This window comes from Thalassophryne amazonica, chromosome 7 (assembly GCF_902500255.1).
Source record: "Thalassophryne amazonica chromosome 7, fThaAma1.1, whole genome shotgun sequence".
In the NCBI taxonomy this organism is placed as follows: Eukaryota; Metazoa; Chordata; class Actinopteri; order Batrachoidiformes; family Batrachoididae; genus Thalassophryne; species Thalassophryne amazonica.
Genome location: NC_047109.1, coordinates 7,100,307 through 7,116,980, shown reverse-complemented (window position 1 = coordinate 7,116,980; position 16,674 = coordinate 7,100,307). Strand labels below are relative to the sequence as shown.

At 44.9% G+C, this 16,674-nt stretch overlaps 1 protein-coding gene across 44 annotated transcripts in view; it reads right to left on the bottom strand.

Annotated features, from left to right (window-relative positions):
- The window catches only part of rims2a (regulating synaptic membrane exocytosis 2a), a 725,652-nt gene that overhangs the window by 235,025 nt on the left and 473,953 nt on the right, over positions 1–16,674 (bottom strand). For all 44 annotated transcript variants that reach the window (XM_034173773.1, XM_034173780.1, XM_034173800.1 and 41 more), the window contains one exon: positions 10,958–11,026. In XM_034173773.1, coding sequence (XP_034029664.1) covers positions 10,958–11,026 — 69 coding nt within the window. The remainder of the gene's footprint in view (positions 1–10,957; positions 11,027–16,674) is intronic.

The window sequence follows — 16,674 nt, the reverse complement described above, 5'->3', positions numbered from 1 at the left end:
TGGATGGCGTGCCACAAGACTGACACTGCAGCTCACATGGGTCACATGACATTCAGACTGCCGCAGTGTGTTATGATCTGACTGTCCGTTTCACCTGGGGTAGCCTGCCAATGTGCAAGTTACCCCAGGTGTGTGCACACCCACTGCAGAGCATTGCAACAGCGATATATTTTTTATGGCAAACAGACACATGCGTGTCACAGTGGGCAGTTGTTAGTCCATGTCCGTCAAAACACAGTAAGTGTTCCCCAACCGTGACGTCCAGATCCACAGATCTCCACAGCCGCACCTGTAGGTGGCCACCCCTCCTGTCAGTTCAGCGCACACACCAACATGTCACTGTGTCTGTTTGCAAAGCCATGACAAATTTCACATCCAGCTCGACAGTGATTGTCTGCTGACTGTTGTCATGTTAACAGTGCGAATGGCCACACGTTTTCTAAGTGCCATGCGAGAGGTGATAGATGTTCATGTGTGTCAGCTGGAATTTAGCCAGGAGTTGATGGGTCACAGCAGTGATAAATAAGGTTGTTATTCCACTAAATGCAGCAGCAAAACTGTAAACCTAATAAGAGAGTGATCAGAGACCACTGATGTAAGAGGCATGATATCAATATTTGTGACAGTAATACCATGTGCGAGAAGCAAATCCAGGGTATTTCCACTAATGTGCATCAAATCCTGAATGCATTGCTAAAATCTTAATACATCCACAATTTCCATAAATGATTTGCAGAGGGGATCACAAGGCTTATTTATATGAATGTTGAAGTCACTGTTGTTCACACCATGAGGCATTTATCAAAATTAAAAGTTATCAAAATGATTCATGTAACTGAAATTCCTGCTGCAAGAATAACACTATGAAGGGTGGGTCACCACAGCGGGTCTTACTAACAACACAGGGAAGGCCGACGCCCCTACAGGATGGACTGTGGGACCAAACAAATTAATTCACGACACATGGGGCAAAGACATGAGCATTCAAGGGCTGATCACCTTTGAGGAGTGTTTAGTAACAGAAATGAAGTATAACATTCACAACCATCTGTTCATTTATGAATAATTACCTGCTACAATGATTTGATGTGTTTTTAAACCTTCATATCTCCATGGGGGTGGGCCCCTTCATGGAGGTTGCCACGCTGCACCACCATGTTGATACAGGAATGCAAAATGCACATACTTACTTCACCTTTTATATTTTGCAATTCGGCTGTCAGACTGAAGAAAAGAAGAGGAATCTGTGGATGCTCGACTAAAACTACTGGTTTCTAGTTTGGGCTTACAGGTATGTGAACCCTCATTTCTATGAAATGGAAGTTGCCAAAGAAGTGAAAATGTGAAGGGAAACAATATTGTGTCCAGTGACAGTATAATGCAGTCTGCATCCTCATCACAAGGTGGCACTAAATCCTTCACACTGTAGCTTTAATACTGAAACAGGACTGGCATTGTATTGGTGGGAATCTCACGAGTAAAGTAGGGAGCAGGATTTAGGGGATCCAAATACATATCTATTATATTTCAAAAGTAAGGATCACATAAATATAACTTATGGAGTGTCACAAAAATGCTTTACAATAAGAAATACAACCGTTAAGGTCACGCAGGTGGTCAGGAAAATATATGTTTTAACTCCACATGAAAGCATCAGCACTTTAATGTGGAGACTGCAGGATAAAAACTGTGATGTTGGATTAAAGAGGAGACCGCAGATAACTGAAGGGGTTTTCCCTGCATGAAGGAGAGCGGGTGCCTGATGAGAATGTTAAAGAGGCTGGAGGAGGATTTCCCTTAGTTACAGCACCGCTGCTAAACCCTTCCTCTCTTCTCTCTCTAGCGTTCTCCCACGTTGCCTGTGTGGCCTGGATCTGCTAACAGGGATGGAAATATTACCGCTAAATGCACAATGCAGGCAGCTGATTCTTTCTGTAGCCTAATTTAAGTGAAGATATCTTGTAAATGAGGTCAGCATGACTTTTTATATCCTGTGGGTTTATGGATAAAAGAATATTGAGTAGGGGAAAACGCGGCATGGTCACTGCTCCCCAAAGGAAACTATATTTTCTCAGACATCTACATCATTGGTATATTAAGATGGATTACATCAAAATAATGGGCCAGTAATTCAGTTTAAATAATGAAAATATAAAGGTTGTTTCTGACCTGGAATATAAATCATTAAACTTTATTGAGAATCCACAAAGGGAGGACAGCCAGGAAATGTAAAATATATTGGTTGAAAAATATTAGGTAAAGAATGTTAATACTATCACACCTCATGAAACCTGGAAAACTGGTTGGAGCTTGTGTAATAAATTCCCTTACATTTTGGGCCAGAACAGGATTAAGAAGTGGAGCTGAGAATTCAAAAGCAGCTGCATTATGATATAAAATACTTTTTATGCAACATGGTGAAAATGTTGAACCTGGTCAAAAACATTTATATTTTAGGGCAGGTGATGGTCTAGTGGTTAAGGCACTGGGATTGAGACCAGAAGATTCTCAGTTTAAATCCCAGCCTGACTGTAAAATCACTAAGAGCCCTTGGACAAGGTCTTTAATCCTCTGGGGTCCGAGGGCATTTTTTGGACAGTTCACGCACCTGTCATAAATGTTTTATTATTTCTGTTAACAGCTCTCCCTGCATCCCACAATCAAGTTTTATGTCTCTTTTTTTCAGGACAATCTGTGCTTTCAGAATATATACGAGGTCTGTGAGAAAAGTATCGTATCTTTTTATTTTTTTTAAAAACTATATGGATTTGATTCATATGTTTTTACGTCAGCCAAGCTTGAACCTTCGTGTGCATGCATGAGTTTTTCCACGCCTGTCGGTTGCGTCATTCATCTGTGAGCACGCCTTGTGGGAGGAGTGGTCCAGCCCCCTCGTCGGATTTTCATTGTCAGGAAATGGCGGAATGATTTGTGCTTTTTTTCTCCCATCAGAATTTTTTCAGAAACTGTTAGAGACAAGCAGCTGGAAACCATTTGAAAAATTTATCTGGCTTTCGGTGAAAATTTACGGGCTTCACAGAGAATAAGGACTGTTACTACAGCTTTAAGGACGCCCCACAATGGCACACGGCACGCCGCGCTCCGAGCCGCCATCGAGAGGCAGAAAACACCACATAATTTCTAAACGGATCGCTGTGTGGAGCTGGGATCGTTGTGAATGCCCAGTTCTCCACAATTTGTCTTATACTCACTCGACTGGTAAGCATTGAAAGTCGAGATAGGCATGTCCCAACTTGTCCCCTGGCACTACGAAACGGAGGTGTTCCTTTGTCTCGCTCGATCAGCGAATCGGTCCTGACGTGCGAAGCCTCCGCGCGGCTTTCCATGACAAAATCTCTTGTTAAAAGTGAAATCTGCCGAAAAATGGCTGATGTCCAGCTTTTGTGATAACCAGAGAAATTGCTCACAATGGTCCCAGCTCCACAGAGCCATCCGTTTAGAAATGATGTGGTGGTTTCTGCCTCTCGATGGCGGCTCGGAGCGCGGCGCGGCATGCGCCATTGTGGGGCGTCCTTAAAGCTGTAGTAACAGTCCTTATTCTCTGTGAAGCCCGTAAAATTTTCACCGAAAGCCAGATAAATTTTTCGAATGGTTTCCAACTCCTTGTCTCTAACAGTTTCTGAAAAAATTCTGATGGGAAAAAAGCCCAAATCATTCCGCCATTTCCTCGCAATGAAACAACGACGAGAGGGGTGGACCAGTGCTCACTCAAAGCCTGCCCACAGGCGAATGACGCAACCGACAGGCGTGGAAAAACTCACGCATGCGCATGAAGGTTCAAGCTTGGCTGACGTAAAAACATATGAATCAAATCCATATAGTTTTTGAAAAAAATAAAAAGGTATGATACTTTTCTCACAGACCTCGTATGTTTTTGTTGTATTTTATAAGTGTAATAAAGGTTTACAATCAAAAATAGGCAAGGAAAAAATAAAGCGAAAAATAATTTTCCACACACATTTAGTCAAAACACACAGCAAACTATAATAAACAACTGTTTTGACACTTTATAAAGGTAATTTGAGGTCTTGTGTGGAAGACTGTACAACAAAAAGGTTCAAACAATAAGCACAAATGCACATTTTGAACAATATATACAAAATGGTCTATGCGTTTTGTTGTCCATTGATATGGTAAATAGTGCTTTACGCAGAGAAAGCAACAGAGTTATCCAGTAACATTCACATGCAAACTAGTGGACCAATCCTGACAGTACACACTCTTTGTTTGAGCACGTGAGATTGTCATCAGAGGCTCTCCGTGTGCTCCTGCTTTCACTGATCGCTGTGCGTAATGGCGCAGGGCGCACTGAGTATGAACTAATAGTATGTACTCATTGGAGCACCCAGGGGGCTATTCAAACGGGCCAGCTAGTAACATATCACTCCTGGAAACGATCTTTGGCTTTTCACGTGAGGTAAATCTGCCCTACGACTGGATTTTGGAAAATCATGTGACGGTGAACCAATTCCGATTGGACACTCACATTGCGCGCGTCATCACACAGCTTCTATGAGGAGTACAAAGATGGCTGATGGCTGGTTCAAAGTCCGCGGAGTTAACTTTTTAGCAAAAAAAAAGTAAGTTTCTATCTCATATCATTCAAAAGTTATTTATAATTTAGTAAAGCTTGGTCTTAGCCGTCATAGATGGAAAAGATGGAAAAGTGCTATATAAATGTGGGGGTGGAGCCAGGATTTTTTTTTTTTTTTTAATGTGAAACATGGCATGATGACTCCCAGTTTTACCAGCATATAATTAAAGTGCATATCTCTAGCAAAAGAAATGTCAAATGAGCGGAATATTCTAAATAAATAAAGAATTATGGATCTATTGATGATAGTCAGAGAGATGAAGCAAGTACACCGGAGTACAAGGAGATGCAGCTTAAGGCAAAAAGAGAAGTGGCAAAAGTGAAGGAAAAGGCATAATGTGAGCTGTACAAGAAGTTGAATAGTAAGGAAGAAGAAAAGGACTTGTTGGCCAGATAACGGGACAGAGATGGGAAGGATGTGCAGCAGGTTAGGGTGGTAAAAGATGCACATGGCAATGTGCTGACAAGCGAGGAGAGTATGTTGAGAAGGTGGAGGGAATATTATGAGGAGCTGATAAAATAAGAAAATGAGAGAGAGAAAAGGCTGGATGGAGTGGTGAAAGTAAATAAGGAATCACAAAAAAATTAGTAATGATGAAGTGAAAGCAGCTATGAAGAGGATGAAGGGTGGAAAGGCAATTGGTCCAGAAGACATTCCAGTGGAGGCATGGAAATGTCTAGGAGAGATGGCAGTGGAGTTTCTAACCAGATTGTTTCATAAAATCTGGCAAAGTAGGTGGATGCCTGAGGAGTGGAGATGAAGTGTGCTGGTTCTTATTTTTAAGAACAATGTGATGTGCAGAGCTGCAGTTAACTACAGAGGCATAAAGTTGATCAGCCACAGCATGAAGTTATGGGAAAGAGTAGTAGAAGCTAGGCTTAGAAAACAGGGACAGATCTGAGCAGCAATATGGATTCATGCCAGGAAAAAAACACTACAGATGCATTGTTTGCTCTGAGAATACTGATGGAGAAGTATAGAGAAGTGAGAAGGGTGCCAAGGATGGAGCTGCCAGGCAGGAGGAGAAGAGGGAGGCCAAAGAGGAGGTTTATGGATATGCTGAGGGAGGACATGCAGGTGGTTGGTGCGACAGAGGAAGATACAGAGGACAGGGTGAGATGGAAACAACTGATCTGCTTTGGCGCCCCCTAACGGGAGCAGCTTATCTATACTATAATAGCTAAGTGGCATCTGTGTGCATGCGTGCATGTGTTTGGCTTCAGTCACTCAGACACCGGGGAGAGCTGACATTTGCCGTTTGGTATGCTTATGTATTTTGGGTCAAGGATGAATGCTGTGAAAATGGAAAGTTGATGGGACTAACCTCTTTGGACAAATAAGCAATTTTAGCTAACCAGTAAATAATAGACATTGTGCTGGAATGCACCATGGGAGTTTGAGAATTTGGGGTTTTAAATGTTGATAGTGTGGTTCATGTTAGTTTAACAGTGTTGCTAGTGTTATTGATTTATTGTGTTTTGTAGTTCAATTAGTTTAGTCAATTTAGTTATGTGCCATGTTGTCGTTACCATGAGTGACAAGAGTACTGTTTTTGCTGTCTTCTGCCACCGTCTGTGTGTGTATGCAAAAATTAAAAGCACCTGCTTGCAGCAGAATGCATAAAACAAAAACCTCTGCATCTGTGCGAACGCTGACAGCTGACATTTGCCGTTTGGTATTTTGGGTCAAGGATGAACGGCACCAAAATGAAACGTTGATTGGACTAATATTTTGGGAGAAACTACGGATATTAGCTAAATGTAAGTACACAATAGAATTGTAAATACATTAAAAAATACATGGATGACACAAGAAAGTGAAAACACTTATTTCCACTGTGGTCCATTTTCGAATCCAATGACAAAATAGAACTAATAACAACAACAACAATAATAATAATAATAGTGTTTATATGAGATCAAGAACCTAAAAAAAATATAAATACATTGACAGTAAATTAAAGGACATGGCGCATGCTTTTTAATGTACCAGTTAGCAACACAACATCAAAGTACTCATGATTATAAGTCTCTGTGTGCACATGCGTTCATAATTAGTGGTTTCTGATGTTTTTTATTCCTCTCCCGAAACGAGGTAACAGCTGCACTTCCAGAAAACGCCTCACTCTGCAATTCTCGGTATTTCTCTCCGTGTGACAAAGTTAATAACAAAAAAGAAACATCCCAGACAGAGACAAACAGTGGGAAATGATTGTAGTTATGTCCGATAACGAAGCTTCAGAGCTTTTCTTTGACAGCAGTAGCTCAGATTTACAGAGAAGATGACACACTTCACCCCAAAACTCTTAGCTTTTGCAGAGTCTGTAGGATTTTGGAACTTAAAGTGTCGTGACACTGCTGTTTGTGCCACAGCTGCTGGTTTACTGCTGCTGGGATCATGGACATGCCTGGACACGAAGATGTATGCCTTGCATTGGAAAAACTCAGAAGACGCTAATTTCAGGAGGTAAAGGACTATCTAATGTGCCACAATCCTGAGAGAAGTTGAGTTGAAGGCAGAGCTGCGATCGGACTTTATGCAATCACATGTGCACGTGACGCGTGCGTGAGGGCTTCTTTTTGTTGTGGACTAATTTGGAAATCTTTACAATGGGGTGAGTGGAATGTTAATTTTTTTTCTTTTGCTTTGTGTGTGTGTGTGTGCTTGCGTGCGTGTGTGTGTACGTGCGCAGCAGCTATTTTAACCCCCACTTTAGATGGACTTCTGGCTGAATTTGAAAAATATATAATCAGTATTAAGCTTGTAGGCTTTCTCAAGTGTCATAAAGCTGTCAATCTCTATAAGGAACTATTTAAAAGCGAATTAATGCTGAATAATCCCTTTAAAAAAAACAAACCCGCATGTCAGCTGCTTAATGGATGTGGAATATCTCCGTGATGACACACATATATATATATATATATATATATATATATATATATAAAATGTATTTATTTATTTATTATTTTTCACAGTTATATACAACATTTTTTAGTGTTTTTAACAGGCTGCATTCATGACTAAATGACACACAAAACCTCACAGCTGCTGCTTTTACTGTGACTACATCAAAATGAACAGTTATCACTTAAAAACGAGTCATCATAACACAACATCACACTTGTGTAAACTTTGGAATTAATCTGTGGCACAGTTCTTAACGTTAGCAACTACATTCCATTGAAGCGCACGCTGGGACACTTCTAGTAACGATGTCACCTGTCGGAAACACCCGAGTACTCACACGTACTTTGTTTTCGGAAGTCTCTGGAGCTGTTTGCTGTGAATGCCGTATTCTTTGAAACCGGTTGCGGAAGTGCTCAAAGTAATCTGGGTGGATCATAGGATGGTCATTTATTACCACCCTTGAAAAACATCAGCTACCTATTTTATTAACAGTTCCCAATTGGCAGCCCATGGATTCCCACTAGTTGTGTTTTATTTTTGGTGCCATGTGCCCTGAAATTAAGTCATAATCATGGGGAAATTAGCTTGATTTCATCTTTCGCTGGTAAATGCTCAGAAATGGTGCTGACCTGCCAGGAAGATCACTGGCCTGCCGTTATCGTGGTGTTGGCTAGTGCTGCGCACACAAGGAGAAATTGCTGCACAAAAAGTCCTGCCGGAGCTGCAGCATTCTGTCCATGAGCTCTGGAGGGCTTGCTGTCCTCCATCCTCTGCAGACAGAAGACACCTGCTGCCCCTTTCAGCTTCTGACAGTTCAAAAGTTTTGAGGAAGTGATCCTTGATCATTGCGTATTGCACGACTTTGATCCATTCATTTGCACGCACGTGGTTGTGACTATCCCACCCGCTGTGTTCCCAGCTGGACGCCGTGCTTTGTTCTACCTTTGTTGTGGGGTTTTTTCTGAATACAAAAAGCAACCCAGGTTATCATGCTGCCGTAATTCCGAGTATCGAGCTAACCAGCTGCAGACGGAGCAGAGTGACCTTCAGCTAGCTAAAAGTCAGTTCCCGAGGTTACGTAATGATTATGAATAAAATGGCTATTAATATGTTGTTCATTTTTTACTCTGGCTTATTTTACTTTTATCAGCTAAATCAGTGTCTACAAAACTTAAACACTTGGAAGAAATGTTTTATAATCTGGTATATCACTTTTTAAAAGACAGCACTGACTGAAGTGCGATTTGCCCTTTAAAACATCTGACATGAAGCCTGAAACCACATAATTCTGTGCTGTGCATTTGCTACATGTGATCCATCATTCCCCTCATGGCTGGTATTTGTAACTGTCCAAATTTAAAGGAGTTTCCAGCCTTTCTTTTTGGCTTTTCTTCTGGCTGGTAAGAGTTCTGATGTGCAGTGTGGGCGTGCTGTCTCTGCAAATGCAGCACAACAGCAACGCAGAGGTAGACAAAAGCTCATAGTGCCTCACTGTGCTGTTACTGCAGCTCACAGGCTGCAGTATTTTAACCTGCTAATGTGATATTTATTGGTATTCTAAAGCTGCTCAGCCCCAGAAACCTTCTGGTAGATAGCGACGTACAGCAGGCTGCTAAGCTTAATGCAAAAGTAACGACCCCTTCACACATAACACAACTGAAGCCGATGAGCACACGAAGGAGGAATTGCATGCTATTTGTGAAAAATCTGAGCCACCTGAAATGCCTCGTCACCTTTCGCCACAACATTCGCGCACACAAGTGGCCAAAAGACAGCGAATGCCCTGCACATGCTCATTCGATCCCCCTCTCAGCAGGTGTCGGGCAAATTCCAGGTGTCACACACAAACATCTAATACCACTTCGCTGCACACTTAGAAAAGGTCTGGCCATTCATGCTGTCAACACAAAAATAGTGAGCAGACGATCACTTTCGAGGTGGATGTGAAATTTGTCAAAATGCCCCATGACTGTGGCGTTGTCAGCTCCTCCCTCAACACAATGTGCCGTGCATGTGTTTTGGGGTGGGGGGTGGGCACACTTGCATGGAATTCTGATAGATGGAGACTCACCAACCACATAAGAGCGCATACAGCACAGCGAGCCGCTTCCCAGTTGATCGCTGACCAGAGATGCAGCAAATGACAGCTCAGTGCACATGACGTGTCACATTAAAAACACAGAGACCACATCCAGGACAGGTATATTAATAAGTACTACAATAACTACATACCCAATTACATAACAAAATAACTAAAAAAATAAAAAAATCACATAACATAGAAACAGAATGACATGTTGGTCTTTGCGCTGAACGGACGGGGGGGTGGCCGCTGACAGCAGCAGCTGTTGAGGTCTCTGGTTCTGGACATCACGGCTGGGGAATACGTGCCGTGTTTTGACGGACATTGCCTTACAACTGTCCACTGTGACACGCGTGTCTGCGTGCTGTCCACATGGAAATACATAAAAACATATATCACTGTTGTGACAGGCTGCAGCGAGTGAGCACACGGAGCACACATTGACAAGCTGTCTCAGGTGAAACGGACCGTCACATCATGTGAACATGCAGGTGATCTGAATGTCACGTCTGTCTGACAGGACACGCGTGTCCAGTGAGCGGCGCACCGCAGGACTATGCCAAGCCAACAGTACCAAAAATACACCACTTTCAATCATGTATCACCAAAACTACGCCGTAACAAACACCGTTTTGTCATTTATTACGGTGCTTTTTTCATTGTAATTAAAGATGACAAAAACCTCCTCTTCGTCTGCATCATCTAATTTCTCTTTTTAAAATATGTTTATAAGACAGTGATGGTAATGCAGAGGTAAAGTTTCTGTCTGTTAATCAGAGCTTTTGTAAATTGCAGGTTCGAATCCCGCGAGTGGCATTTATTGTTTATTTCAAGTGAGCTCTATTGTACATGATGCAGTGTCTGTCCGGCGGCGCGCCGCCCACAGGACATGCGTGTCGAGCCGGACACACGCGCAGGGCCGGCTGGACACACCGTGCCAGCAGATGTGGACATGATAAGAGCGCGCTGCTTCATTCATGTCATTTCATGACTGCATGCATGTCTGTGACCATGTGTCATCTACAGAGGAACGGTTCATACTTGTATTGTCCGCTCGATAAGAGGGATTCAATTTTTTTTTCTCCACTACGAAAGTGCGATGTGGTGCAACATGCTCCAGCTGCCTACACTGTGTTTGTGCAGCTCGTGCACATGCATGAAACCATTGCCAGTGTGTCAAACATGCCTGTGCGTTTGTCACGACAAGAGGTGGAATGCTTAGTGGTTCCCCATTTCGTGTTTGGTTCATGGATTTTCTTCCGGTTTCTGCGTCTTTGTTATATGTGAAAAATTACCCTTACTAAACATGCACAACATGGTTTAAAAATAAAATCATTATTGGTGTTGATACCTGTTATTACGCCGACACCATCTTCACAATCGTAGTCTGAGATCTCACTGTCGCTTATCCTCTGAGATCCTTTCAGATAAACACACAAACAGAATGATGGGAAAGGCAGAAAAAACAAATAGGGTAGAAGAATAAATGAGACTGAGGTGCACAAAAATGAGGGGAAGAGGGAATGTCACACTCATTCATTGACACGTGTGCATTCTTGCACCCCGAGTGTCTGCAAGACACCAACTCCCATGATCTACACCCAGTAAATATCCTGTCTACGCTCCTCAAAATGTAAGTCAGCTGTCACAAACAACGCTGCATTTTGCAAACATCAGATCTCTCTTCATCTGAATGGTGCCATGTTTAAATGGTGCCTTCAATCATTCAGTTTGACAGTGACACCATTTAGCAGCTGCTTCTTCATCCTGTCATGTATCCGTCCCCTCTTTTTAAAGTATGACCCAGCTCCATCGTCCAGTTTAAATCAAATGGACAAATACGTTTTCACAAATACGTAAAAAGTGCTGCACTCTAGTCGTAGTTCTATTAAACATGGAATGTCAGTGAAGGTTGACTATGAAATTGCCCTAAGGTATTAATTTTGGCAACGCTCAAGCTCAAGAAATTTGATTTTCAACCCAGTTTGGTAGAACTGTGGCACACGCTGAGGGTGCATGCTGGAATTTCCCAGCATGCACCACTCCACTCATTTGGTGATGAGCCAAAGGTCAATCATTTGTGTGAAGGTCAAAGTCATTGGAGTCAAATATCACATTGCTGTAGTGGTTACTGTCTTCTTGTCTGTGAGCACTGTTGCCTAGATTATACAATACACAAGAATGATCCCTGATGCTGCATTCCCATGCCAGTGGTGTGACAAACATAAACCAGAGGCTGCATTGATTTCAGTGAGAGGACAATGAAAATTTCACCACACAACGGCATGTGCTATCAAAAAGGTAAAAGTTTTCACATTTTTCGTCTCGTTGCAACAATAATGAAAAACAGCTGTTGATTTGAATGAACAACCATAATCAATTAATAGTTTTTTGTACAGAGATACTTGGTTTTATATCACAGAAACAACACTGATTTGTGTGACATCACAGATAGAAATTAAGCAGTAACTTCACAAAAACTTGTCTCTATCAATGAGAGCCAGAACTTCTATGTAACGTCTATGTTGGAAAACAGCAAAATGATTTTCCACCTATTGATAAAACAGAACTACAGTCAAACTAATTGACAATGAAAAATTACAGCATCCACCATAGTCATCTACCATCTGCTACTGCCGCTGATATTGATTCTACTATTATAAATAATAAGACTAGTTTTCTGCCACCAACATGTGAATGCAGCTGCATAACAAAGTGTTTAGGGTCAGAAATTGACTTATGGGATGTTGGTTTTGGAAAAAAATATTCCTTGTTCAAATTCAAAGTCAGCCTGTGTTGGCAAAATTTCTATTCTTGAATATGGATTCATAACCTATCCAGGTGCCTCAAGGCCCATCTTCTTCTGTGAGCATTGGCCATGGAATGCCTTTACCTTCGCCTTCGATGCCTCAGTCTTTCATTCCTTGAAGGCCAACAAATATATATATATATATATATATATATATATATATATATATATATATATATATATATATACACACACACACACAGAGGTGCTGGTCATATAATTAGAATATCATGAAAAAGTTAATTTATTTCAGTAATTCCATTCCAGAAGTGAAACTTGTATAATGTATACGTTCATTACACACAGACTGATATATTTCAAGTCAGACTGATATATTTCAAGTGTTTATTTCTGTTAATTTTGATGATTATAACTGACAACTAATGCCATCCATCCATATTCTTCCGCTTTATCCGGAGTCAGGTCGCGGGGGCAGCAGCTCAAGCAAAGCTGCCCAGACCTCCTGATCCACACACACCTCCCCCAGCTCCTCCAGGGGAACCCCAAGGTGTTCCCAAGCCAGCCGAGAGATGTAGTCCCTCCAGCATGTCCTGGGTCTTCCCCGGGGCCTCCTCCCAATGGGATGTGCCCGGAACACCTCTCCAGCGAGGCGTCCAGGGGGCATCCGGAAAAGATGCCCAAGCCACCTCAACTGACTCCTTTCGATGTGGAGGAGCAGCGGCTCAACACCGAACTCCTCACCCTATCTCTAAGGGAGCGCCCAGCCACCCTGCGGAGGAAACTCATCTTGGCCGCTTGTACTCGCGATCTCGTTCTTTCGGTCATGAGCCAAATCTCATGACCATAGGTGAGGATCGGAACATAGATCGATTGGTAAATCGAGAGCTTTGCCCCCTACTCAGCTGTCTCTTCACCACGACAGTCCGATACAGCGACCGCATCACTGCAGATGCTGCACCGATCCGTCTATCGATCTCACGCTCCATCCGTCCCTCACTCGTGAACAAGACCCCAAGATACTTAAACTCCTCCACTTGAGGCAAGGATACTCCAACTCCACCGACCTGAAGAGGGCAAAGTACCTTTTTCCGGTCGAGAACCATGGCCTCGGATTTGGAGGTGCTGATCTTCATCCCGGATGCTTCACACTCGGCTGCAAACCGCCCCAGTGCACGCTGAAGGTCCTGATTTGACGAATCCAACAGAACCATATCGTCCGCAAACAGCAGAGACGAGATCTGTGGTTCCCAAACCAGACCCCCTCTACACCCTGGCTGCGCCTAGAAATTCTGTCCATAAAAATAATGAACAGAATCGGTGACAAAGGGCAGGTGACAGGTTTGACTTACTACCGGCAATGCAAACCAAGCTACTGCTGCGGTCGTACAGGGACTGGATAGCCCTTAGCAAAGAACCCCGGACCCCGTACTCCCGGAGCACCCCCCACAGGGTGCCCCGTGGGACACGGTCGAACGCCTTCTTCAGATCCACAAAACACATGTGGACTGGTTGGGCGAACTCCCATGAACCCTCGAGCACCCGATGGAGGGTGTAGAGCTGGTCCAGTGTGCCGCGACCAGGACGAAAACCACACTGCTCCTCCTGAATCCGAGGTTCAACCATCGGTCGAATTCTCCTCTCCAGTACTCTGGAATAGACCTTACCAGGGAGGCTGAGGAGTGTGATCCCCCTATAGTTGGAACACACCCTCCGGTCCCCCTTCTTAAACAGAGGGACCACCACCCCGGTCTGCCAATCCAGAGGCACTGTCCCCGATCGCCACGCGATGTTGCAGAGGCATGTCAGCCAAGACAGTCCCATGACATCCAGAGACTTAAGGTACTCAGGACGGACTTCATCCACCCCAGGATCCTTGCCACCGAGGAGCTTTCTAACCACCTCGGTGACTTCGGCCTGGGTAATGGATGAGTCCGCCTCTGAATCCCCAGTCTCTGCTTCCTCTTCGGAAGATGTGACGATGGGATTCAGGAGATCCTCAAAATATTCCTTCCACCGCCCGACAACATCCCCAGTCAGGGTCAACAGCTCCCCACCCGCACCATAAACAGTGCTGGTGGAGAGCTGCTTCCGCCTCCTGAGGCGTCGGACGGTTTGCCAGAATCTCTTCGAGGCTGACCGATAGTCCTCCTCCATGGCCTCCCCGAACTCCTCCCAGACCCGAGTTTTTGCTTCTGCGACCGCACGGGCTGCGGCACGCTTGGCCTGCCGGTACCTGTCAGCTGCCTCTGGGGTCCCACCTACCAACAAAGATAAGTAGGACTCCTTCTTCAGCTTGACGGCATCCCTTACTTCCGGCGTCCACCACCGAGTTCGGGGATTGCCGCCGCGACAGGCACCAGAGACCTTGTGATCACAGCTACAAGCGGCCGCATCAACAATGGAGGTGGAGAACATGGTCCACTTGGACTCCATGTCTCCAACCTCCCCCGGGATCTGGGAGAAGCTCTCCCGGAGGTGGGAGTTGAAGACCTCGCTGACAGAGGGTTCCGCCAGTCGTTCCCAGCAGACCCTCACGATACGTTTGGGCCTGCCACGTCTGACCGGCTTCCTCCCCTCCCAGCAGATCCAGCTCACCACCAGGTGGTGATCGGTCGACAGCTCTGCCCCTCTCTTCACTCCAGTGTCCGAGACACGTGGCCGAAGGTCAGATGATACGACTACAAAGTCGATCATCGACCTCTGGCTCAGGGTGTCCTGGTGCCACGTGCACTTATGGACACCCTTGTACTCAAACATGGTGTTCGTGATGGACAAATAGTGACTAGCACAGAAGTCCAACAACTGAACACCACTCGGTTTCAGATCGGGGAGGCCGTGCTTCCCAATCACCCCCCTCCAGGTCTCACTGTTGCCGCCCACGTGGGCGTTGAAATCCCCCAGGAGAACAATGGAGTCCCCATTCGGAGCGCTATCTAGTACCCCTCCCAGGGACTCCAGGAAGGTCGGGTACTCTGTACTGCTGCTCGGCCCATAGGCCGAGACAACGGTGAGAGACCTGTCCCCGACCCGAAGGCGTAAGGACGCGACCCTCTCGTTCACTGGAGTGAAATCCAACACATGGCGACTGAGCTGGGGAGCAACAAGTAATGCGACCCCAGCTCTCCGCCTCTCCCCGTGGGCAACGCCAGAAAAATGAAGCATCCAGCCCCTCTCCAGGGGTTGGGTACCAGAGCCCAAGCTGTGCATGGAGGTGAGCCCGACTATCTCTAGTCGGTATCTCTCAACCTCCCACACAAGCTCAGGCTCCTTCCCCCCCAGCGAGGTGACATTCCACGTCCCAACAGCCAGGGGCTGTAAGCATGGACAGGGCCACCGGGGCACCCGCCCTCGACCGCCACCCAATCCTCTCTGCACCCGACCCCCATGGCCCCCTCTGCAGGTGGTGAACCCACAGGAGGGCGGGCCCATGTCGCTCTTTTGGGGTGAGCCCGGCCGGGCCCCATGGGCTAAGACCCGACCACCAGGCGCTCGCGCGCGAGCCCCAACCCCAGGCCTGGCTCCAGGGTGGGGCCCAGGGGACAACTAATGAAAATCCCAAATTCAGTATCTCAGAAAATTAGAATATTGTGAAAAGGTTGAATATTGAAGACAACTGGTGTCACATTCTGATCAGCTAATTAACTCAAATCACCTGCAAAGGTGTCTAAGGTGTCTTAGTTAGTGGTGTCTTAGTTTAGTTCTGTAGGCTACACAATCATGGGGAAGACTGCAAACTTGACATCTTGCCTGGGCTAAAGACCAAAAGGACTGGACTGCTGCTGAGTGGTCCAAAGTTATGTTCTCTGATGAAAGTAAATTTTGCATTTCTTTTGGAAATCAAGGTCCTAGAGTCTGGAGGACGAGAGGACAGGCACAGAATCCACGTTGCTTGAGGTCCAGTGTAAAGTTTCCACAGTCAGTGATGGTTTGGAGTGCCATGTCATCTCCTGGTGTTGGGCCACTGTGTTTTCTGAGGTCCAAGGTCAACGCAGCCGTCTACCAGGAAGTTGTAGAGCACTTCATGCTTCCTGCTGCTGACCAACTTTATGGAGATGCAGATTTCATTTTCCAGCAGGATTTGGCATCTGCACACAGTGCCAAAGCTACCAGTACCTGGTTTAAGGACCACGGTGACCATGGTATCCCTGTTCTTAATTGGCTAGTAAACTCACCTGACCCTAACGTCATAGAAAATCTACAGGGTATTGTGAAGAAGAAGAATCGACATGCCAGACCCAACAATGCAGACGAGCTGAAGACCACTATCAGAGCAACCTGGGCTCTCATAACACCTGAGC